At 40.1% G+C, this 25,740-nt stretch overlaps 1 protein-coding gene across 1 annotated transcript in view; it reads right to left on the reverse strand.

Annotated features, from left to right (window-relative positions):
• LOC124805244 (putative neutral sphingomyelinase) overlaps nucleotides 1–25,740 on the reverse strand; it is a 115,079-nt gene that overhangs the window by 20,620 nt on the left and 68,719 nt on the right. Inside the window, exon 6 of the mRNA XM_047265755.1 lies at nucleotides 16,709–16,841. Within this exon, the coding sequence (XP_047121711.1) occupies nucleotides 16,709–16,841 (133 nt within the window). The remainder of the gene's footprint in view (nucleotides 1–16,708; nucleotides 16,842–25,740) is intronic.

Raw genomic sequence — 25,740 nt, forward strand, 5'->3', positions numbered from 1 at the left:
TTTATGTTTTGAAGCTTTAATGTGTGAGCATTTTGCACCACCTTCCTCCAGTAGGCAGGAATCCAATGAACTGAATGGACTCTGTATCTGCAGATGTGAACCTGATTAAGTGTGTTTGGGGTCATCTGAAATAAGCACTGCACTTGGAAGCCTCTTCACGCAGTGGATAATGCATGGGTTGGAGAACCACGGTACTGAATGTTACCCAGCAGTAGACTGGCTTCATGGATGTGCTACAATGGGCACTTTCAGACAGACTAGTTTTTTTTTTTTAGCTATTGCTTCGTATTATTATATAATAAGGTTATCACTTTAGTTTCATTAGACTTATTATTTAATTCGCAGCTTCAACTGGGACAAGCATCACCTCAGCTAGCATGGGTGGTGGGTGGAGACATGGACGAGGTAGTGGAAAATGGTAAACAGTTTTGATGTAGGGTCTGGAAACAGGAGACAGGGCAAAAGCAGGTGGATGGCAAGGTGCACAAGGGAATTAATATGCAGGTACAATCCCCAGCTGTTAAACCCAGAATGTTTGAGGTTATAAGAGTGAGTGGTGCAACAGATTGTGAAGAAGAAGTTGAACTGGCTATTCATCTGGCTGGATGATTGGTTCATAGACATACTTACATAGAATGCACTGTAGTGGCTGCAGCGAAGTTGGCAGACAAGACATGAGTTTTCATAAGTGGCCCATCTCTGAACAGTAAATGACAGCAACAGGTTAGGACAGGAGATGGTGGGCAGTTGTTGGATTTGCACATGAATGCCCCATGACCTCTGCGACAGTAATTTGTGAGTAAAATGGACACATGGGTGGCAAAGAATGTTAAGTATCTTGCATGGGTGTTGGAACACCTCTTTGGAAAACTCACGTGTGAAATACCTATCCTTGTTTCAAGGAATGGAATAATGTAGCCAGTTCTGGGTGCTACTGAGCAATGAATGGAATATCCCTTTGTGGCTCCTCATGAGAATGTGCAAGGAGTCCTGGGAGATAAGGTTTGAGACAGCTGCTTCTGGACATGATTTTTGAAGGAAAATAGGGAGGCTCTTCTGTTTGTTACATAAAATAGTTGCTGTTTCTCTCTAAGCAGGTAATTTGCAGGAGGAGTGGCTAATGGCTTGTTAGAGGACTTGGTACCACAGTAGATAAATCTGCTCCGAACCCTACACAAAAAGGCAAAGTCTTCATGTTAAATTATTTTTTGTCTCATATTGAAATTGTGCACATCACACGTCAACTGCAGCTGATTTTTAGTAGGGGCACTGAATACCACTGAAGAGTAAACTTTATGGGGCTTCTAACATTATGGATATTGCATCGGTAGATTCAGCAAAACTTTCTAGTTTATCTTTACAATCTGGTCAAACTGTTCACACAATATTTTTCAATAGATAACATCTGTAGACACCCTGTAAGTCCTATAGATAACAAATATAATACAGATTTTACAGTTTATCAAAAATTATCTTCAATGTTGGCTTACAATCAAATTTGTAACTACACAATTACCAAGAAAACACAAATTTTGAAACAGAAAAATGCTTATTACTTGTAAACAATCCTCTGTCAACTGACATCACAGAAATAGCCATGTTAATGTCAATAACAAACTAAAAGATGAAAATTACAAATTGTGCAATAATGTCAAATTATTAACTAAATTTATCATTTGGAACATTACGTCTCATCTGATAACTTAGGAGACAGAGACACTGAAATGCTTCCTAGTTTTTGTCAGTTCTATCCCAAACAGAAAATAGCCAAATTTAAAATCAGAAAATTGTGTCATTATTTTGAATTCAAAAACATAGTTGGCTCACAAAACAGTTCACACCAAAATTACTTTATTATTTTTAAATCCTAATAGGCAACATAAAACAGATGTAGCCTATTCACAGAAGAACACAAAACAGCAAAACACCTGTTTGACAATCAAACTGGAAAACATTCCCAAATCATATTAAGTATACTATCGTCAACACGAAATAAAATCATATTCCCATAAATAATTACCAATAGCTACCGTAGGTGTTATTTTCAAACTATAGGTTCCACATTTTTGTAGCTTTTGTAACAGTATTAGCATGTGTAAAAAGCGTACATAGAAAAACGAGAACAACAACTCCAACCTGAACGTGAAGATTTTACGAGGTCTTTGGCATATCAATGCAGACGGCACTTGATTGTCGGGGATGCCCAAAAGTGGATGTATGTCAAAGGGTCACTCTATAAATTGTTGTCATCACTCACATATGTGAACGTTGTAACCAGTTGTGAAAGTGTATCAGAACATGCAATTAAACCATCTGGTGGAAAATGACATCATGGCCAAGACTGAAACTTCCTGGCAGATTAAAACTATGTGCTGGACTGAGACTCGAACTCGGGCCAAGACTATTTATTTAAAAGCAAACGTCAATTTAAAACTACTACCAGAACCTATTTTTACAAGCTTGCACAAGAAGAAGAAGCAGCCTTCGAGACACGTCAGAACTTTAACAACATCAAAAAGCTAAGTACAATTAATTCAGCTATGCCTTCTTCGCTCTGTATAAATTTAAGTACTTTAGGTTGAGAACGAGTACCAAATCTGGTCATACTCAAAAAGGTATAAGGACAGATGGATGAATTGATGTTAGAGGCTGTGTGTGTTAGAAACCCAAGTACCATTCTTACTGTTCACTTTTGCTGAATGAAAACTTTATGAAAGGAGAGGTACACAGCAATCACTCGAAATCCCATTAGTTTTTATTACTCTTGCATATCTAGCTTTTGCTATTAATAGCCATCTTCAGTGCATTTGAGTTACAATCAAACAAACTCATGGCAGTACATGTCACCATACGATCTTACTGGTGTATATATTTATAGCCAAAATCTAGATATGTAAGAGTAATGAAAACTAATGGGAATGTGACTAATATAGTCTATGGTAGCTTTGCACAATAGTTCCTTACGGAATAAAAATTGGTAAACACTTTATGCTTTAGGAGCACTTTCCCAGACGATTATTCCAAAAGACAATAGGGAATGAGAACATGCAAAATAAAACAACTCTCTGACTCCATTCTAACTTCTTTCCCTGCTGAACTCCAGGTAAATTTACACTCAGTATTTTATTTCGTATCTTATTTGGTACCTGCAGGTCATTTTTAGTTGTTTGTAATTGCATAGTACAAGGTGTGTTTTTTAAGTAAGTACCATTAAAAAAAAAAAAGACAAGCTAAGATATCTCAATAATTTTATTTTTACATGAAAGCTGTACGTTAATCTATGCACTGATGCCATTGCAGTCTGATTCTTTCTTGTTTACGTAGTGTACTGAGTGTTTAAGATGCCCTCCGATAATCGTGAGTCCCGCTGACAGTGAATTACGGACTGTTATAAGATTTCTTAGTGCTAAAGGCCTAAAAGCGATCGATATTCATAGTGATATCTGTGCAGTTTACCGAGAAAACTTTGGGTGATGGAATGGTAAGAAAGTGGGTGAAAGCATTTAAAAATGACCACACAAATGTGCATGATGAACAACGGAGTGGGCGTCCTTCGGTCATTAATGAAAGTTTGGTGCAGGAAGTGCACAATAAGGTGAGAGAAAACAGACGCTTTACGATTTCCTCCTTGCGGAATGACTTTCCTAATGTTTCTCGTAGTGTTTTGTATGGCATTGTGACCGAGGACTTGAATTACCAAAAATTGTGCGGAAGTTGCATACTGAAAATGTTGATGGATGTGCACAAAACCAAACGTTTAGACAGTGCATTGACTTTCCTTGAGCGGCACCACAATAACAGTGATGATTTCTTAAGCCAAATTGTTACGGGTGATGAAACATGGGTGGCCTATGTCACACCGGAATCAAAGCAACAGTCCATGGAAGTTGAGCAAGGGCATCGTTTTGCTGCAAGACAATGCCCTTCCGCATGTGGTGAATCAGACCAAAGATCTCATCATATCTTTTCGATGGGAAACTCTAGATAATCCTCCGTACAGCCCCGATCTTGCGCCCAGTGACTACCATCTGTTCCTGCACTTGAAGAAACACCTGGGCAGTCAGCATCTTCAAGACGATGACCAAGTCAAAACAGTGGTGATGCAGTGTTTAACAAGTCAGGCGGCAGACTTCTATGAGAAGGGTATTCAAAAACTGGTACAACATTATGACAAGTGCCTCAATATTGATGGAAATTATGTAGAAAAGTAGCTTAAGGCACAGGCTTTCATGTAGAGATAAAATTATTGAGATATCTTAGCACGTCTTTTTTAAATTTAAAAACGGCACTTACTTAAAAAACACACCTCGTATTAGTTTGACTAATCAAATGCCATTCTCAATGTGTACACCCCCCCCCCCCCCCCCCCCCCCCCGGATCAAAATATTTTTAACAGTGAGATGGTGTTCTTCTACAGAAATGGAAAGGTCATTCAATTTTGTGTATAAAAGTTGTAGTACATTTATCCATTAGGGGTGATACGTCAAGTGATGTTGGACAAATAAGACAGCAAATGGTTTTCACACACTTTGGCTCTACTAGCATCTATTTAGATTACAATACATACAGTACTTATACACTGCATAACCTTAGCTCATGTTCATATTAAAAAAAAATTCAATTTAGTAAATATGGGTTGACTCTTACATCAAAAATAAGAGCAACCAGCCACTTTTTACAATACTATTTATTTATTTAAATAGCGCCAATATTGGTTTTTTGTTGTTGTGGTCTTCAGTCCTGAGACTGGTTTGATGCAGCTCTCCATACTACTCTATCCTGTGCAAGCTTCTTCATCTCCCAGTACTTACTGCAACCTACATCCTTCTGAATCTGCTTAGTGTATTCATCTCTTGGTCTCCCTCTACGATTTTTACCCTCCACACTGCCCTCCAATGCTAAATTTGTGATCCCTTGATACCTCAGAACATGTCCTACCAACCGGTCCCCTCTTCTTGTCAAGTTGTGCCACAAAATCCTCTTCTCCCCAATTCTATTCAATATCTCCTCATTAGTTATGTGATCTATCCACCTAATCTTCAGCATTCTTCTGTAGCACCACATTTCGAAAGCTTCTATTTTCTTCTTGTCCAAACTATTTATCGTCCATGTTTCACATCCATACATGGCTACACTCCATACAAATACTTTCAGAAACGACTTCCTGACACTTAAATCTATGCTCGATGTTAACAAATTTCTCTTCTTCAGAAATGCTTTCCTTGCCATTGCCAGTCTACATTTTATATCCTCTCTATTTCGACCATCATCAGTTATCTTGCTCCCCAAACAGCAAAACTCCTTTACTACTTTAAGTGTCTCATTTCCTAACCTAATTCCCTCAGCATCACCCGACTTAATTCAACTACATTCCATTAGCCTCGTTTTGCTTTTGTTGATGTTCATCTTATATCCTCCTTTCAAGACACTGTCCATTCCGTTCAACTGCTCTTCCACGTCCTTTGCTGTCTCTGGCACAATTACAATGTCATCGGTGAACCTCAAAGTTTTTATTTCTTCTCCATGGACTTTAATACCTACTCCAAACTTTTCTTTTGTTTCCTTTACTGCTTGCTCAATATACAGATTGAATAACATCAGGGAGAGCCTACAACCCTGTCTCACTCCATTCCTAACCACTGCTTCCCTTTCATGTCCCTCGACTCTTATGACTGCCATCTGGTTTCTGTACAAATTGTAAATAGCCTTTTGTTCCCTGTATTTTACCCCTGCCACCTTCAGAATTTGAAAGAGAGTATTCCAGACAATATTGTCAAAAGCTTTCTGTAAGTCTACAAATGCTAGAAACGTAGGTTTGCCTTTCCTTAATCTTTCTTCTTTCTTCTAAGATAAGTTGTGGACACTATTCTTATGGAAGATGCAGATGTCCCAGAATTCATGAGTGATGAAGCCCATTTTCATCTGGATGGTTATATTAAGGTGTAGAACTGTCAGTACTGGGCATTGCAGAACCGACATGAACTACACTAAAAACCTCTCCACAGCTCAAAAGTACAGAAGTCGTGAGGTATCTCCAAGATAGGGATTGTTGAATCTCACTTTTTGAAGAGGGAGGAAACAAAGTTACTGTGAAATCAGCACGTTACATCAAAATGTTAAACAACTTCCTTCGTCCAGAACTTGAAAGGCATTGAATAAAATGAGAGGAATGTGATTCCAACAGGATGGTGCCACAGATCACATGGGGAGACCACCCATGGAAGTGGTTCAACAGATGTTCCCAGGACACGTCATCTGATTATATGGTGATGTTCCTTGGCCCCCATGATTACCAGATCTATTGATCTGTGACGTCTTTTTGTGAAGCTACTTGAAATCAAGAATGTACGTGAACAATTGATGACCTCAGGATTTTCATTCATCAGGAAATTGAAGCTCTACCAAATGAAATGTTGGAGAGAGCTACACATTAACTTTCAGGGGAGGATCCAAATTTGTGTCTGGCAAGGACGTCATCTCGACAATGTTACTTTTAAAAACCTATTAAGGTATGTATGTTTCAAAAATTCAGTAAAAGTACTATTACTGAATGCAAGATTAAAAAAAAAAAAAAAAAAGAATAGCACCGAAAAACATGCATTTCCTCTGCTCCATTCTTTCTATCTTTCAAATTAACAGCTTAAGTTCACAAAATCAAGACTAGCAATAAGAAAGTCTATATAATGACTCATTTCAATAACTTACAAGTAACCAAAAACAGTTTGGTTCCTAATAAAGGACAATAACACAAGTTTTGTATAGTGCCTGACTTCGACAATAGTTCCATGCAGTAGTGAAATCTGCATAATCAAGTAAGGAAGCACTGCACACTATTTCCTTTCATGATACAGGGCTACAACACTCACTTGTACACATATATTTACATGTTTGCCATAAGCTTAGTATTAGTTTAAAAATAAAAAATATTTAACTTATCCTACATCCTTCAAGACCACTTCACTTAAGGTCTGTGGAAGGAATTTTGGAATATAAGTTCTTTCATAAATATGTACTGCATATTTTTGTTTTACGACATGCTCCGCATCCTCGAGGTTCTCTTCACTATGGCTACATGGAACAAATAGTGTATCTACCACATTTAATCAATTATAAGATGACTTTTTCCCAAATTAATCATTTGAATAATAATGAGTTGTCTTACATTCACAGACTGAACTATTGCTGTTGACGTCAATATTTGTATAGTATGTAATTGATTAATATAGGAGTTGTCTCATAGTTACAGATGACGTTTTGGCAACTGAGGTCACCTGCATATTTATTTTGGAAAATTTGGGAGTGTGTGTGTGTGTGTGTGGGGGGGGGGGGGGGGGGGGGGCGGGGGGGGGGGGTCAGAGACACCAGCTTGGTTGATAAATAGGACAAATGTGCAGAGGCATGAAGGGACTGGTGAGCGAGCAGCAAATTTTGTCGTGCTGCCACTCATGGCAATGTGCACTATGTACATTGGGTTTTTGTGAACACCTACAGGGTGTATACGTGGACAAGGAAAAAAAAAAAAATATCCCAGATTTTCCAGTTAAAAATACACTTTCTCCCGAGTGAAAACACTTTTTCCATGTTAAGTGACAGTATATTTTCCCTGCAAAACTTAGCAATCCTTTGAATGGTTATGGGTTTATCCACGGGAGTTGAATTTCCCGGCACTTTAGAGAACGAAACTCAGGGAGAAAGACACGTTTTGGAAACATCTATGATGTGCAGCAACATGTATGCTGCATATTTTCGTATTACAAAAGTATACACTGGAATTCCATCAACACTGCATGTTACTGTCCGAATCATTGAAGTCTAGATTGCGATGTGCGTTTGTAAGCCAGTCATAGCTCGTGTCACGTGATCTCGCCAGACGATGACAGCGGATATTCAGAGCATAGGACACGTGATGTAGTCAGGCAACAGCAACATCACTGTTAAGTAGCACGAACAAACAAACAGGGCAAGGTAATAGTTTAAATTAATATACATAGTGTTGCTACAAGAAAAGCAAAGCGTTCACATATAATATTTGTCTTTAAGGTTAATAAGCTACAAGAGAAGCTAAACTTTCACATATAATGTTGATCTTTTTTGCGCGTGTTACACTTTAAGATACATCACACAAATGTGCCAGTAAAATTTTTTATAATGACATAAATGTCAAATCTTCAGGGTTCGATATTCTTCTAAATGACTCATCATCAAAGAGTTTATTTTTAAATAAGAGTCAAATGCTCTGTAATTTAAGAAATTCATGGTACATTTTCGCACATAGTTCAGCTTATGTAAAAGGATGTTTACTTTGAAAGTAACACTTTTCAAACCGCCATTCACAATATTTTCCCACGATGTGTTAGAAATATGTTCTTTTCAGCAGTTGCCAGAGAGCACAGATAACAGGTGACACCGCGCTTGCGCAGCTGCCACTACATAGGAAGCCCATATGTATGTATGTGTAAAACATTGAAAGATCATACATTATGTCATAAAAGAAACAAGACATCAGAGGATACTCCAAGAGCATCGTAATTTCGTGAACCATACTAAAATGTGCACATTTAAAGTGCATACTTAAATTGCACATTCGTATGTCCAGATTCCCAATGAAGCAGACCTCGGCCTGATATTAAGCTTTTCAGTGTGGGTTTCGGCATGTAAATTTTCTTGCAGCACCAGTACTGTATTATATAATGTTTGGTTCTTTATTATGGCACAGTGCCATACGTGCTAGAAGATGAAAACGTGCACTTTAAATGCAGCAAACAGTTAAAACTAGCCAGTACTGTGAAATTACACATTTCATTTCAAATACATTGACTGCCTCTGCCAAAAAGGTTAATAAAAGTCAAATTTCTTTAGCAAACAGACAAAAATAAAATAAAATCTGAAACTAATAACATATTTTAGTCTTCTGTAATTATGTGAATGTATTTTAATGCACTTTATAGCGCCTGGTCACAGATACCCATTTCGTTTTCATTTGACATGAGAGTAAACAAAGGGGAAACAGCAAAACCACTAAAATGTAAACATGGGTCATGTGGAGATTAACCACTATAACTCAGACTGCTCTGCGCATCAGCCCCGGATCTACGATATTTGCTAACCGGGTAGATACTTAAAAATTTGTTCATCTTGTAACGCACATCTTCCTGTAAAGTCTGAAGCATAAAACATATATGTTTGAGGAAATGTAAGACACATTGTTTGGTCTTACGTGTGCCAAAGGGCAGTGCCACGCCTCTTCAGACAGCATTCTTCTATCGCACGTCACTGTATTTCACTCTGTGGTATTGAAACATGTATATTTTGTAATGGATGCCATCAAACTATATTCAGGACAGTAGAAATTGAAATGTACCATAGTGCCTCTCCTGCTCCTAGTCAACCGGTTTGACATCCTGCCCCTCTTTTTTTTTTTCTCTCTAATCTTGCTACAGATTTATATGGCGTGCTTTCCTTTCTGCGAAAGAATCTATTCCCTCATCAAAGTTCGACAAACGTTTCGCTACATGAAAAATCGAAATGTTGTTATCTAATACTGGAAAAGCTGTTGATACAAATAATACCCAAGACTGGTTTGGTTTCTTGATCTGATTACATCTATTTTGTCACTGTCTGTTTGATAAAACAAAATAGGCCTTTCTAATATTGCAGCAATTTTGTAGCACACACCAAATAAACGAGACTGTTTTGGCACAAATGATCATTTTTATAACACAACAGAATATAATTCACTAACAAGGGAACCTCCCCATCGCAGCCCCCTCAGATATGGTTATAAGTTGGCACAGTGGATAGGCCTTGAAGAAGTTGTGTGGAACTATGAAAAAATAAGCAAAATACACAAACTGAGTAGTCCATGTGCAAGATATACAACATCAAGGTTAATCTGAGGTCAGGAGCGCCGTGGTCCTGTGGTTAGCGTGAGCAGATGCGGAACGAGAGGTCCTTGGTTCAAGTCTTCCCTCGAGTAGAAAATTTAATTTTTTATTTTCAGTTTATGTGACAAACTCTCATGTTATCATCACTTTTTTGGGAGTGATTATCACATCCACAAGAAAACCTAAATCGGGGAAGGCAGAAGAATCTTTCTACCCATTCGCCAAGTGTACAAGTTAGGTGGGTCGACAACATATTCCTGTCATGTGACGCACATGCTGTCACCTGTGTCGTATAGAATATATCAGACGTGTCATTTGCGATCAAATGTTTTCGGTTCCCATTGGAGAGGCACGTCCTTTCATCTACTAATCGCACGGTTTTGCGGTGCGGTCACAAAACACAAACACTAAACTTATCACAATGAACAGAGACGTCAATGAACGAACGGACAGATCATAACTTTGCAAAAATAAAGAAAGTAAACTTTTCACTCGAGGGAAGATTTAAACCAAGGACCTCTCCTTCCACAGCTGCTCACGCTAACCACGGGACCACGGCGTTCCTAAACTGACACTCTCCTTGCTATTGCCTATCTTGCGCATGGACTACTCAGTTTGTATATTTTGCTTATTTTTTCATAGTTCCACACAACTTCTTCCTGTTTTCTCGATTGATCTGTGTTCAGTTTTTCAAGGCTTATCCACTGTGCCAACTTATAACTAAATCTGAGGGGGGTGCGATGGGGAGGTTCCCTTGTAAGTACCAATATCAAATACCTATTAGGCCTACTGCAAGCAAAAAGCTTTATGTTAGGAAATAGTTATATAATAATAATAGCTTTATTCAACATCGAATGGCACACTGCACATGTACAAAGAAACAGTAATGATTAAAGTTATTTGTACAATACACAAGACACATTCTTCTGAATACATCATTAATTTACAACAATATTACAATAAGATGTTTACTGATTTCTATTCACATAATTTCACAAAGCATTTGTTGTTCTTCATATAAGTATGGTACTCTTCTAATGAGTAGAAAGGTTGTTTTACTAAAAATTTCTTAAGTTGATGTTTCAGTTTAATTGTAGGAAGAGCCATGACTGCACTAGGCAGTGCATTAGCTAATTTTATACCTGCATACTGAGGCCCCCTTTCGTAAAGTGTTGTTCTGTGACTGCCAGTGTAAAATCTTTCTTTATTTCTAGTATTGTACTGGTGGAAATCTGAATAAGTGTTTGGGTGCAGTCTTTTCGCAAGCAATATGGCTTTTAGAATGTATGTGTTTACAACAGTTAACACCTCTGTTTTTGGAAACAAGTTGCGACAAGATTCCCTATATTTTGCTCCACAGATTATTCTCACACCCCTTTTTTGAAGAATGAGTAGCTTATCTAGATTAGCTTTGGTTGTTGCCCCCCAAATTTCAATACCGTAGTTCAAGTGAGAGGAGAAAAGAGCATGGTATGTAGTCTTTAGGACTACGGTGTCTCTACAGAACTTGCTAATAGTACTGATTGCAAATACATTTTTTGACAACTTAGTTGCTAGGGAGTCAATATGTGTGTCCCATTTCAGGTTGCTTTGGATTGTTATGTCAAGGAATTTTACACTAGACTCTTTCTTTACCAATTCGTTGCCCATGTATAATTTAATTTCATTATTCAAACTACTTTTGTTAAACTCCATCAAACATGTTTTACTGGTGCTTACATGTAAGTGGCTTTCATTAAAAAACTGAACAATTTCTTTTGTCACATTATTGCACTCTGCCTCTAGTTCATTACATGATTCCTTTTTACATACAATGGACGTGGCATCGGCATACAGAACAATTTTGGAATTTATAGTACAGTATTTAATATCATTTACATAGATCAAGAACAGAAGGGGGCCCAACACCGAGCCCTGGGGCACACCATATTTTATGCACGTGATCTCTGATTTGTAGACACCACTTTCCGTTTTAAGTAGAACAAACTGTTTTCTATTGTTTATATAACACTTTATTAGGTCATAAGCAGTGCCTCTAATGCCCATTTTCCATAGCTTGTCTAATAGGATGTCAACGTTCACACAAGCAAAGGCTTTCTCCAGGTCTAGGTATACACCTGCCACATGTTCCTTGCTTTCGATACCCCTTATCACCTCTTCAATTAGTTGAGCAGCTGCAGTGCTAGTTGATTTACCTTTTAGGAATCCATTTTGATTTTCGAACATCAGGTTGTGTTTGTTAAGAAAGTTTATAATCCTGTTGAATATAACTTTCTCAACTATTTTGGAAAGGACAGGAAGGATTGAGACTGGTCTGTAGTTTTCTATTTTGTTGTTGTCACCTTTATTAAAAATGGGTGTTACCTGTGCTATTTTGAGTCTGTCTGCAAAGGTGCCTGATTCTATTATATTGTTGACTGCTGCAGACAGAGGTACAGAGACATTTTGGCTACAGGCTTTTAAAACATTAGTATCTAAGCCATCACGCCCAACTGAATTAGAGGGTTTTAGAAAGCTAATGATGCCCATTATTTCTGCACAGTTTGTGGGGGCTAGATATATACTATGGTCACATGTATTACCTTTAAAACTGTAGTGCATGTTTTTATGTTCGTCATTTCTGGCTTCCCCTACGGAAGAAAAATATTCATTAAAAATATTTGCAATTTCCAGTTGGTCTTTTATGAGCATACCATTGTGGTTAATAGTAAAGTCCATACGGGATTTGTCATTGCAGGTTCTAAAACTGTTTATGACTGCCCAGATGCCAGCAGTTACGTTGTGTGAGTTTTGAAGCTTATTTGCAACATAGTTGCTCCTGGTCTGTGAGAGTAAGTCCTTATAGTGTGCTTGATCTATTTTGAAGGCTTCCTTTACCTCAGGAATCTCTCTATTATTCAGCATTGCACTGTGGAGTAGTTTTAATTTTTCCCTCGCTTCAGTGACATTACTACTTACCCAAATATTTTTGTTTATATTTTTTGTTTGTTTCACATTTCATTCACACGCACCAGTTTCTCAAGCATGAGGTCGAAATGTAGTTGGTTGGTTGGTTGTTTTGGGGAAGGAGACCAGACAGTGAGGTCATCGAAATGTAGTATTACAAAATTTTTATACACTCCTGGAAATGGAAAAAAGAACACAGTGACACTGGTGTATCAGACCCACCATACTTGCTCCGGACACTGCGAGAGGGCTGTACAAGCAATGATCACACGCACGGCACAGCGGACACACCAGGAACCGCGGTGTTGGCCGTCGAATGGCGCTAGCTGCGCAGCATTTGTGCACCGCCGCCGTCAGTGTCAGCCAGTTTGCCGTGGCATACGGACCTCCATCGCAGTCTTTAACACTGGTAGCATGCCGCGACAGCGTGGACGTGAACCGTATGTGCAGTTGACGGACTTTGAGCGAGGGCGTATAGTGGGCATGCGGGAGGCCGGGTGGACGTATCGCCGAATTGCTCAACACGTGGGGCGTTAGGTCTCCACAGTACATCGATGTTGTCGCCAGTGGTCGGCGGAAGGTGCACGTGCCCCTTGACCTGGGACCGGACCGCAGCGACGCACGGATGCACGCCAAGACCGTAGGATCCTACGCAGTGCCGTAGGGGACCGCACCGCCACTTCCCAGCAAATTAGGGACACTGTTGCTCCTGGGGTATCGGCGAGGACCATTCGCAACCGTCTCCATGAAGCTGGGCTACGGTCCCGCACACCGTTAGGCCGTCTTCCGCTCACGCCCCAACATCGTGCAGCCCGCCTCCAGTGGTGTCGCGACAGGCGTGAATGGAGGGACGAATGGAGACGTGTCGTCTTCAGCGATGAGAGTCGCTTCTGCCTTGGTGCCAATGATGGTCGTATGCGTGTTTGGCGCCGTGCAGGTGAGCGCCACAATCAGGACTGCATACGACCGAGGCACACAGGGCCAACACCCAGCATCATGGTGTGGGGAGCGATCTCCTACACTGGCCGTACACCACTGGTGATCGTCGAGGGGACACTGAATAGTGCACGGTACATCCAAACCGTCATCGAACCCATCGTTCTACCATTCCTAGACCGGCAAGGGAACTTGCTGTTCCAACAGGACAATGCACGTCCGCATGTATCCCGTGCCACCCAACGTGCTCTAGAAGGTGTAAGTCAACTACCCTGGCCAGCAAGATCTCCGGATCTGTCCCCCATTGAGCATGTTTGGGACTGGATGAAGCGTCGTCTCACGCGGTCTGCACGTCCAGCACGAACGCTGGTCCAACTGAGGCGCCAGGTGGAAATGGCATGGCAAGTCGTTCCACAGGACTACATCCAGCATCTCTACGATCGTCTCCATGGGAGAATAGCAGCCTGCATTGCTGCGAAAGGTGGATATACACTGTACTAGTGCCGACATTGTGCATGCTCTCTTGCCCGTGTCTATGTGCCTGTGGTTCTGTCAGTGTGATCATGTGATGTATCTGACCCCAGGAATGTGTCAATAAAGTTTCCCCTTCCTGGGACAATGAATTCACGGTGTTCTTATTTCAATTTCCAGGAGTGTATAAATTTGGAATAGTCTTATTCTTCCATAATTTGTGTGATGTCCCCGTTTCTTCTCCTTTCTCATTCTAACAAACGACCTTGTCATCACCAATTCTGTAGCTATTTCTGCCATTGTCAAAATTTGTTCGCCGATTAACTCCACTAACCCTGCCAGGATCACAGGTTTAGTTATCCTGTGATTATTCTCTGGTTAGGCGTTGTTACATGTTCGTACGACGCATTTTCCGCGTTACTTCCGGTACAGAACTTAGGCGGCTGCTAGCCGGGGACTGTACAACTGGTCCTTACTAGTATAGCGATCTGGCCAAAAATTTTCTGTCAAAATTTCATTTTCTTGTATGCACTGAGAAGATAATACGTAATCTTTCCCACCTGTTATTCCTGTTAGTCGTTTATTTTCATTCTGGTAGTCTGAATCTATGGATTTCGCTAGTAACTAACAACGCCGATCATTCGCAAACCCACTCAACCACATAATCAGACGGCGATTGGCATTCATCCGTTCGGCTTTACTCCGCTCAGCTCATATGGCCCCGTCTCCTTTTGTCTGTGGAAAGATTATTTCTAGATGCGACGAGGATTCTCCTAACAGGGGCACCACATACACTATGCACGCATTCAAAAATGAACTTATGATTCATTCAGAAATCAACTTAAAATGTGTTTAAAAATGTTCAAAAACCAACAGTGATGCATTTCAAAATCATATGAATAATCGATAGACCAACGTGCGCTGGATGCTAAGCGCTTTGTGGAACAAGCTTTTTTTCCCCTCAAGAATATGAATTTGGCGCCCCCTTTTCCCGATAGCATCTAGCTGCAGCCAACAGCCACATTCCTGTAGCCAGAAGTGGGAGAATCTACTGCTCAAACGCGGCTCAACTGCGCGTGCGCATGAGCCCGCTCATAACTGCTAACATGAATCTAATGTAAACGGTTGTGACTTCACGCTCATCGGAGGCAATTTGTTGTTATGAAGCATTGCATAGTCTTTCTAAAGCATTTGACACATTTTGCTGTTGGCAGACACTTGCATGAGCACTGTGTGTCGTCGTATATGGCACATTTCCTTTGCAAATTTACGTTATTTTCGTTTTTTTCTCTCGTTTATGTTTTATTGTTGAAGTGTTATTCTGCAGTAGCAGGATACAGTAATATCCTTGTTAGAGTATAAGGTTCTTACCACTCAAAATTACAAAAATTTAACAGAAAACTAAAACACTGAAAAAGTCCTGAAATTCTAAAAAATTCCCAGGATTTTCCCGGTTTTCGCCCGGATGAAAAAATTCCCGGGTTTTTCCCGGATCTCCCAGTTGCCTTGGGTCGTATACACCCTAATCTACAACATGTAAACAATGGTTTGTCTGAATCCATTTGTAGTCAGGATTGGACTGACTTTAAAATTGGACAAATACTCAACAATAGTATGTATTTCTGCAGGAGACAGCAGAAGTCTAGATAGGGACCAGTGACATTCTTATGTGTGTCACGCAGTAATGTTGTCAACACTTACCATGAGGTATTATGGAAATGAAAGTGTGTGATGGGAATGAAAGTGTGTATGTCAGCTGCTGGTAATAAGCAACCAATGAGAGAAGAGTGGACAGATGTTTGGAAGCACAAGATGAAGGAATATTGTTACTTTCTCACATCAATATAGGTGTGAAATCCATTACGCACTAGGAAAAAAACAGTGTTTTCAGATCCCACTGTAACAACCACCTCAGAAGCTGCAACATATTCAGAATAAATAGACAAATATTTGTGACAACCAAGATTATAATTTTCACTGATACCCATTTCATTTAGATAGAGGTAAGCTGTGCTATTAGATCCCACCCTAACCTCCACCTTGGAAATTACAACATATTCTGAAATTATCATCCCACTGGCTATGTGAAACTGATGCCTTGCCAACCTGTGGGCAGTAGAGAAACACTGCCGTGACTGGCATTGGCCCTGAGTCTAGACTTTAGCCAAAAATAGTGATACCATAGACAACTGTCTTAGATAGTAAGCAAAACACGAAATGACAGTAAAAATTAATGGACACCATTTCTTTTCATTTAATTAATTTCTCCTCACATTATCAAAATGTAGACACACAATAAATGGCCTAAGTTTAGAACAGGTACAATATTAACTTCTTTTACTTTATATCACTAAAACAGATTAGTTGTAATACATTAAAAATAAAATTCTTTCAAAGCACTTCTTAAAAAACAGGGAGAGGGCATCGTCTTATACTCGGGTAAATACAGTACTGTAATCTAATGCACTTGCCAATTTGTGGTTGAGCTTCAGGAGACATGACAGATAGCTCCAGTGTCGCTAGGACTGCATCATGATCAGAGTAACTGAAACTGTGTTGTGGAACACGATCTGGTAGTGGATGCTTGTACTGAACACGCTCAACCTGCAAGAAAAGAAATACTAAGTAAGTAAACAAGTTATATCATCTCATAAGATCTGTAATGGTCATGAAAGTTGTTTGTCTAGCAATTGCTTTTTCTTTGATATACTGTGTGGTCACTTCATTTTATTGCATCAAATCTCTTATGGTTAAAACAAGGGGGGAGGGAGAATCTGCTCAGGATGTAATAACACATCTCAATGGCCAAATAAATAAATGCTGAAGAAATTTTGCTTCCTACGTGACGGCAAACAAGCAAAAACAAATGGAGTTACAAATACTACTGTTTAGAATATGAGGTTCTTTGAACTGAGAAATGTCAGAAGAAACTGTTCTGTTTGTGGAATTTCATTTTCACAGGCAGTTTTTCTCTTGCCCAGTCCTCTTGTACCTTCTATAGCCACTTTGTTAGTTGATTCATATTCTATCTTGATTTGATAGCAGTTTAAGTTTGGAGATTCTTTTCTTTATAGACTGTAGAATCAAGTCCCTTTAAAAGAGGTGTCAGTTAAGTGTCTTACTAATGGTCACTGTGAAATCATGCACTGCTGCTCACTATTTTCATTCAACCCTGACATATTTCATACTCTGATGTCTATTTTTAGGTGACTTTGTTTCCATTAACACAGCTGTGTTGCATGAATAGTTTCTACTAAAGCAATAACTGCATGTCCTAAAGAAGTCCAGTGATTTTGCCCTTTCAGCCCAATAAATTATCTTTTATGTATAATTTTTTAAAATATTTTTGTTTGCTATAAAAGTACCGAAGAGCTTAGGAATGCCTCTTGGTCCTAGCTTTTTTATAAGAAAAACTTCGATATTCATCTCCTGATGGTAGAGAGGCGGGTAATACTTGCTCAGCAAGTGGATGGCATATAATATACAGGGATTGAGTAACTCCTCTCCTGAGAACAGGAGGTACCCTTCTACCAATGGCCAAAGGTCTCAGAGTACAGATGAGCGGGTACAAAGTAGTGCACACTTTTGTCCTTGGCAGAGGAAACTGCTGCAAAAGGCACATGAGGTATCCAGCAGAACTGGATGGTTAAATTATACAGATGTAAGATTATCATTCAGGTCTCCAGACAAGGACAAATGCAAAAAAAAAAAAAAAAAAAAAAAAAAAAGTACAATTTCCAAACAATGGGAATGGCTACATGGAATGTTACTTCTCTTCTGCAGTGTAGCAAAATAGAAAAATCTGAAATTAGAAATGAAATGAATGAGTACTGATGTAGTAGGAGTTCCAGAAATTTAATGATCAAATACTGATGATTTCTACATAGATACAGTCATACACAGTGGAATAGCAAAAGACAAGCCTAGGACTGTAGGAATCAGAAATATTCTCAATAGACAAGTGAGACCTAGATTAATTAGAGATTAATTCTTGTTAGAGTTGAGATAAGACCATGTGACACAATTCAGTAAAATTATATGCCAGCAACTAGACACGAATAAGAAGAAATTATGAATTATAAGAGATTATTGGAAGAATCAATGGAAATGAAAACCTTATTTTACTGGGTGACATAAATGCTATGGTTGGAAAGAGGGAGGAAAGAGAGGTAGTCAGAAAATTTGGAAAGGAGTCATGGAATAAAAGTGGAAACAGTCTCATGATATTTTGCCAAAGACATAAACTTTCCATTACAAAAAATCTTTCCTAACCATTACCCAAAAAGAAGTTTTAGGTGGAAAACAAATAGAAATGGTAACACATACCAGATCACGTCACAACTGTTAAACAAAGATATAGAAAATAGGTACAGATAATGTGATGTGGGTAGTGACGACATGCTAATAATGATAAAAAGCATCCTAAAATTCAAGAAAATCATGAAGAGTGACAGATATAAATGGGATTTCACAAAATGTAAAAGCAAAACACTGAAATTGTATGAAAAGTCAACAGACAAGAAAACAAATGCAGGAGACAGTAATGACATCCAAGAAAGTTGGAGAGGTCAATCAAAACTGGTATCTTAGAAGAGACAAGTGAAATAGCACACAAGGGAAACAAAGACAGATAAAAAGGTTGGATTACCACTGATCTTTTCAATATGACAGAACAAAGTAGGACACTAGAGATCTCAAACAATGAGGAAGACCAACAGAAGTACAGAAGCTTGAAAAATTATATCAACAGAGGGGCAAGACAACCAAGAGAAAAATATGTTGAGCGCATCTTCTTGGCAGCAGAAGATGATATGCAAAAGGGAAATGCAGATAGGGTACATGAACTTTTAAAATCTTTATTTTCAGACAGAAGCAATGGAGGTGGAACAGTTATGGATGCAAATGGCATTATATTGGACAACATTACAAGAAAATGGAAACAGTAAGGCCCTCACAGACTAAAATGAAACCGCACAGTGAAGAAAATCTTTCTGAAGGGATTATTAAAAAAGGAAAAGAAGAAGAAGATGCAGACAGCATTGGTAGATGTATCTTAAAAGCAGAATTTGAACTACTTTTGAAAAAGCTGAATACAGGGCATCTTACAGGGTGCCTAAAAACTTTTGTGTCAAATTGGAACACGTGATAGTGGGTCCAAAACCGATTATATTTTGATAGGGAACCAATGGTCAGAAATGCATATTTATTGTTATGGGCATACACAGCGTACACTGCATAACAGTGTAGCTCATAATAATTGTTCAATGTGACAACTGCCGGTCTCAACGCATGCATGGCAATGGGGCATGAAGTTCTGCCACACTCTCACTACGATCTCTGGTATCTGTTGTACCAGGCGACAAGCAGCTCGGACACTAGTAGCAGGTCTTCATCTGTTTCTATAGGTGTTTCATATGCCAATGTCTTGACATAAGCCCCGAAATCCTGAGGTGTGAGATCCGACAACCATGCTCGCCATGGGACAGGACTCCCCCACACAATCCAACAATAAGGGCACGTGTTGTTCAGGTGCTCGTGGAGATTAATATCAAAGTGGGCTGGTACACAATTGTGTTTAAGCCACATCCTTCTGTGGACAACATAGCGGACATTCTCCATGAACTGAAGCAGCACATCTAGCAGGAACAACAGGTAATGTGGACCAGACAAATGGAGAGGCAGCAAATAATTTCCTATTAGTTGAACTTGGACAATGCCTGTTGCTGGTGGTCACCAATGTGGGTGGCATGGGGATTGTCCTCACCCCAGAAATAGCTGTTGTGGCCATTGAAAACACTGTCATGGGTGAATGAGGCCTCATCTGTGAACATTGCAAACTGTGCGAAGTTCAGCACTACAGTACTGTGCTGGATAATCCACTGACAAAAAGTGAATGTGAGGCTCAAAATCCATTGGTCCCAGTGCTTGCAAACGTTCTTTATGATAGGGGTGTAACACCTATGCACCAGTACTCCCCATGCTATATCCTTCAAAGTGTGTGTTTCATGGGCAAGTTGATGGCTACTTATTGCTGGGTGGTTGACCATATGATCCAACGCCATCTCCTCAAAGTATGGTGCTCACACGTCTTTGGTGGGAACCTTGCCCAGTTCTCTGTGGCATGAATGACTGTATCTCTCATAAGTTGGCATCCACAGAGATAAACTTCTTCCAATTAGGAAGACATCTGAAACTTCCTGGCAGATTAAAACTGTGTGCCAGATCGAGACTCGAACTCGGGACCTTTGCCTTTCGCGGGCAAGTGCTCTACCAACTGAGCTACCAAAGCGCGACTCACACCCCGTTCTCACAGCTTTACTTCTGCCAGTACCTCGTCTCCTACCTTCCAAACTTTACAGAAGCTCTCCTGAAGTTCGCAGGAGAGCTTAATTTATTGACAAATAGCTAACATGGACTCAGAAAATACCACTCTTTATTCTCACAAAGTAATGAGTTGCTATCAACAGGGGGTGTCAAATTGATTCCATATTTTTAGATTTTCCAAAGGCTTTTGACACCATTCCTCACCAGCAACTTCTAATCAAATTGCATGCCTATGGAGTATCGTCACAGTTGTGTGGCTGAATTTGTGATTTAGTGTCAGAAAGGTCACCATTTATAGTACCTGGTGGATTATCAAGTGAAACAGATGTAATATCTGGCATTCCCCAAGAAAGTGTTATAGGACCTATGCCGTTCATGATCTACATAAACTAACCCAGAGATAAATTCTGCCGAAATTTTTACAAAGGTACAGACGGTGTTTAGAAAGAATAGATTGCATGCAACCGGTGGTGGAGTGTTCGTCGCTGTTAGTAGTAGTTTATCCTGTAGTGAAGTAGAAGTGGATAGTTCCTGTGAATTATTATGGGTGGAGGTTACACTCAACAACCGAACTAGGTTAATAATTGGCTCCTTTTACCGACCTCCCGACTCAGCAGCATTAGTGGCAGAACAACTGAGAGAAAATTTGGAATACATTTCACATAAATTTTCTCAGCATGTTATAGTCTTAGGTGGAGTTTTCAATTTACCAGATATAGACTGGGACACTCAGATGTTTAGGACGGGTGGTAGGGACAGAGCATCGAGTGACATTATACTGAGTGCACTATCCGAAAATTACCTCGAGCAATTAAACAGAGAACCGACTCGTGGAGATAACATCTTGGACCTACTGATAACAAACAGACCCGAACTTTTCGACTCTGTATGTACAGAACAGGGAATCAGTGATCATAAGGCCGTTGCAGCATCCCTGAATATGGAAGTTAATAGGAATATAAAAAAAGGGAGGAAGGTTTATCTGTTTAGCAAGAGTAATAGAAGGCAGATTTCAGACTACCTAACAGATCAAAACGAAAATTTCTGTTCCGACACTGACAATGTTGAGTGTTTATGGAAAAAGTTCAAGGCAATCGTAAAATGCGTTTTAGACAGGTACGTGCCGAGTAAAACTGTGAGGGATGGGAAAAACCCACCGTGGTACAACAACAAAGTTAGGAAACTATTGTGAAAGCAAAGAGAGCTCCACTCCAAGTTTAAACGCAGCCAAAACCTCTCAGACAAACAGAAGCTAAACGATGTCAAAGTTAGCGTAAGGAGGGCTATGCGTGAAGCGTTCAGTGAATTCGAAAGTAAAATTCTATGTACCGACTTGACAGAAAATCCTAGGAAGTTCTGGTCTTACGTTAAATCAGTAAGTGGCTCGAAACAGCATATCCAGACACTACGGGATGATGATGGCACTGAAACAGAGGATGACACGCGTAAAGCTGAAATACTAAACACCTTTTTCCAAAGCTGTTTCACAGAGGAAGACCGTACTGCAGTTCCTTCTCTAAATCCTCGCACAAACGAAAAAATGGCTGACATCGAAATAAGTGTCCAAGGAATAGAAAAGCAACTGGAATCACTCAATAGAGGAAAGTCCACTGGACCTGACGGGATACCAATTCGATTCTACACAGAGTACGCGAAAGAACTTGCCCCCCTTCTAACAGCCGTGTACCGCAAGTCTCTAGAGGAACGGAGGGTTCCAAATGATTGGAAAAGAGCACAGATAGTCCCAGTCTTCAAGAAGGGTCGTCGAGCCGATGCGCAAAACTATAGACCTATATCTCTGACGTCGATCTGTTGTAGAATTTTAGAACATGTTTTTTGCTCGAGTATCATGTCGTTTTTGGAAACCCAGAATCTACTATGTAGGAATCAACATGGATTCCGGAAACAGCGATCGTGTGAGACCCAACTCGCTTTATTTGTTCATGAGACCCAGAAAATATTAGATACAGGCTCCCAGGTAGATGCTATTTTTCTTGACTTCCGGAAGGCGTTCGATACAGTTCCGCACTGTCGCCTGATAAACAAAGTAAGAGCCTATGGAATATCAGATCAGCTGTGTGGCTGGATTGAAGAGTTTTTAGCAAACAGAACACAGCATGTTGTTATCAATGGAGAGACGTCTACAGACGTTAAAGTAACCTCTGGCGTGCCACAGGGGAGTGTTATGGGACCATTGCTTTTCACAATATATATAAATGACCTACTAGATAGTGTCGGAAGTTCCATGCGGCTTTTCGCGGATGATGCTGTAGTAGTATACAGAGAAGTTGCAGCATTAGAAAATTGTAGCGAAATGCAGGAAGATCTGCAGCGGATAGGCACTTGGTGCAGGGAGTGGCAACTGACCCTTAACATAGACAAATGTAATGTATTGTGAATACATAGAAAGAAGGATCCTTTATTGTATGATTATATGATAGCGGAACAAACACTGGTAGCAGTTACTTCTGTAAAATATCTGGGAGTATGCGTGCGGAACGACTTGAAGTGGAATGATCATATAAAATTAATTGTTGGTAAGGCGGGTACCAGGTTGAGATTCATTGGGAGAGTGCTTAGAAAATGTAGTCCATCAACAAAGGAGGTGGCTTACAAAACACTCGTTCGACCTATACTTGAGTATTGCTCATCAGTGTGGGATCCGTACCAGACCGGTCTGAGGGAGGAGATAGAGAAGATCCAAAGAAGAGCGGCGCGTTTCGTCACAGGGTTATTTGGTAACCATGATAGCGTTACGGAGCTGTTTAATAAACTCAAGTGGCAGACTCTGCAAGAGAGGCGCTCTGCATCGCGGTGTAGCTTGCTCGCCAGATTTCGAGAGGGTGCGTTTCTGGATGAGGTATCGAATATATTGCTTCCCCCTACTTATACCTCCCGAGGAGATCACGAATGTAAAATTAGAGAGATTAGAGCGCGCACGGAGGCTTTCAGACAGTCGTTCTTCCCGCGAACCATACGCGACTGGAACAGGAAAGGGAGGTAATGACAGTGGCACGTAAAGTGCCCTCCGCCACACACCGTTGGGTGGCTTGCAGAGTATAAATGTAGATGTAGATGTATTTAGGAGAAAATTTGAGCAGCCATCTTAGATTCTTTGTCGATGATGCTGTGATTTACCATTTTGTAAAATCATCAGATGAACAAAACCAATGAATTAGACAAGACATCTTTATGGTGTGAAAAGTGGCATTTGACTCTTAAGTAATGAAAAGTATGAAGTTATCATCATGAATACTAAAAGGAATTACATGATAAATCACACAAATCTAAAGGCTCTAAATTCAACTAAATAGTTGGGGATTACAATTATGAATAACTTAAACTGGAACAACCACACAATAATGTTGTGGGGAAAGCAAATAAAAGGCTGAAATTTATTGGCAGAACACTTAGAAAATGCAACAGGTCTTCTCAAGAAACTGCTTACACTATACTTGTCTGACCGCTTCTGGTGTACTGCTGTGCCATGTGGGATCCACATCAGACAAGAGTGAGGGAGGACATCGAAAAAGTTCAAAGATGAACACCTCATTTTGTATTATCATCAAATAGGGTAGAAATTGCCACAGATGTGATATGCAAAGTGAGGTGCCAATCATTAAAATAAAGACTTTTTTGTTGCGGCAGGATTTCCACATGAAATTTCAGTCACCCGCCTGAATGCAAAAATATTTTGTTGGTGCCCACCCACACTGGGAGAAACAATCATCATAATAAAATAAGTAGCCATTCGCCTTCCAAAATATTAAAAATACTCCATATGCCCAGCTCTAGCCTCTCCACCCCCCCCCCCACCCCCCCAATCCGACTCCACCCTACAAACTACTGTATGGACACCCTTGGTGACATGTACTTAAAACCGAAGAGAACAGATTTGTAAAAACATAATCTGGAGTACAAATTTTCTTTTACTGCATTAAGCTAAAAATCACTTTGAGCCTCTGAGGATGCCAAGGCAGCAATCTGTTCCATCCCTGGCTGCATATTCAGAGTCTCACATCTCCAGATATGTGACACAGACTGGCTTGGTAACATGGGGCTGACTTGCTGAACAGTTACTCCAAGATGAGGTGGGCTGCCCTGCTAAATCTAATCACTGAGGCATTGCTAAGATTTTCAGAGCCTGTCATGGCCAATGTAGACACTGCTATATACAGATTAGTGGTTCACCAGCCTTTGTTTACGGATTCTGGTATGACAGGCTCCAGTTGATGTCCGAATGCCCTTGTGGGGACAGCATTTGACATCTTGAGGTAGGAAGTACCTGTTGATCGGCCGATGGAGACACTGCTATAAACAGATTGGTGGTTCACCAGCCTTTGTGTACGGATTCCGGTCTGACAGGCTCCAGTTGACATCCGAATGCCCTTGTGGGGACAGCATTTGACATCTTGAGGTAGGAAGTACCTGCTGATCCTTAAACTAGAGTACATGGTACCTGTCTTCCCCCAATGTCTTCTGCTGAGGCATTTCAAAATGTCTCTTTGTTTATGGGACTTTCAGCCAGGTTACTTTTGTTTCAAACAGTAGGTCCAAAATGTGCATGTTGCCTTTAAAACTGAAAATATTGCTGTCCGTTATGAACTCTTACTGGTTAAAAGTCTGACAAGCACAGTTACCCAACTGATTCAACTATTCTTGTCCGGTGAGAACCTAAAACTATTTTTACTGGCCCTGATTTCCATTCTCCTCATGAGGAGCTATAGTTGTGTTGATGTCGCTGTAAGATCAAAGGAAGATCCACAAACAAAGGTCAATAGATGGGTCTCTTGAGTACACAGGAGAGGCCATTGATAGTCATTGCAAACAGTGTGTTGCTGAGTACACTGCCCTGGGGGACCCCATTCTCTTGAACACAGCAGCTTGCCAAGATATCATCAATGCAATACTGAAAGCAGCTGTAGTCAAGCAGGGATTGGATAAGAAGTGGCAGATGTCCATATATTCCCTATCCATGAAGTTGGTGAAGGACGTTGCACCTCCAAGTGGTGTCATATACTTCTGAAGGTTAAAAAACACACCGACCAAATGGTTTCAGCACAAAGACTCCCGTATCACCGTCTTCTGTACTACTAAATTGTCAAATGTGGAATGGTAGCATCTGAACCTGTGCTCGAAACAGCACATGTGACCCCAGGATTTGAGGAGTCATATGAGA

The sequence above is a fragment of the Schistocerca piceifrons genome, chromosome 7 (assembly GCF_021461385.2).
Source record: "Schistocerca piceifrons isolate TAMUIC-IGC-003096 chromosome 7, iqSchPice1.1, whole genome shotgun sequence".
Taxonomy (NCBI): Eukaryota; Metazoa; Arthropoda; class Insecta; order Orthoptera; family Acrididae; genus Schistocerca; species Schistocerca piceifrons.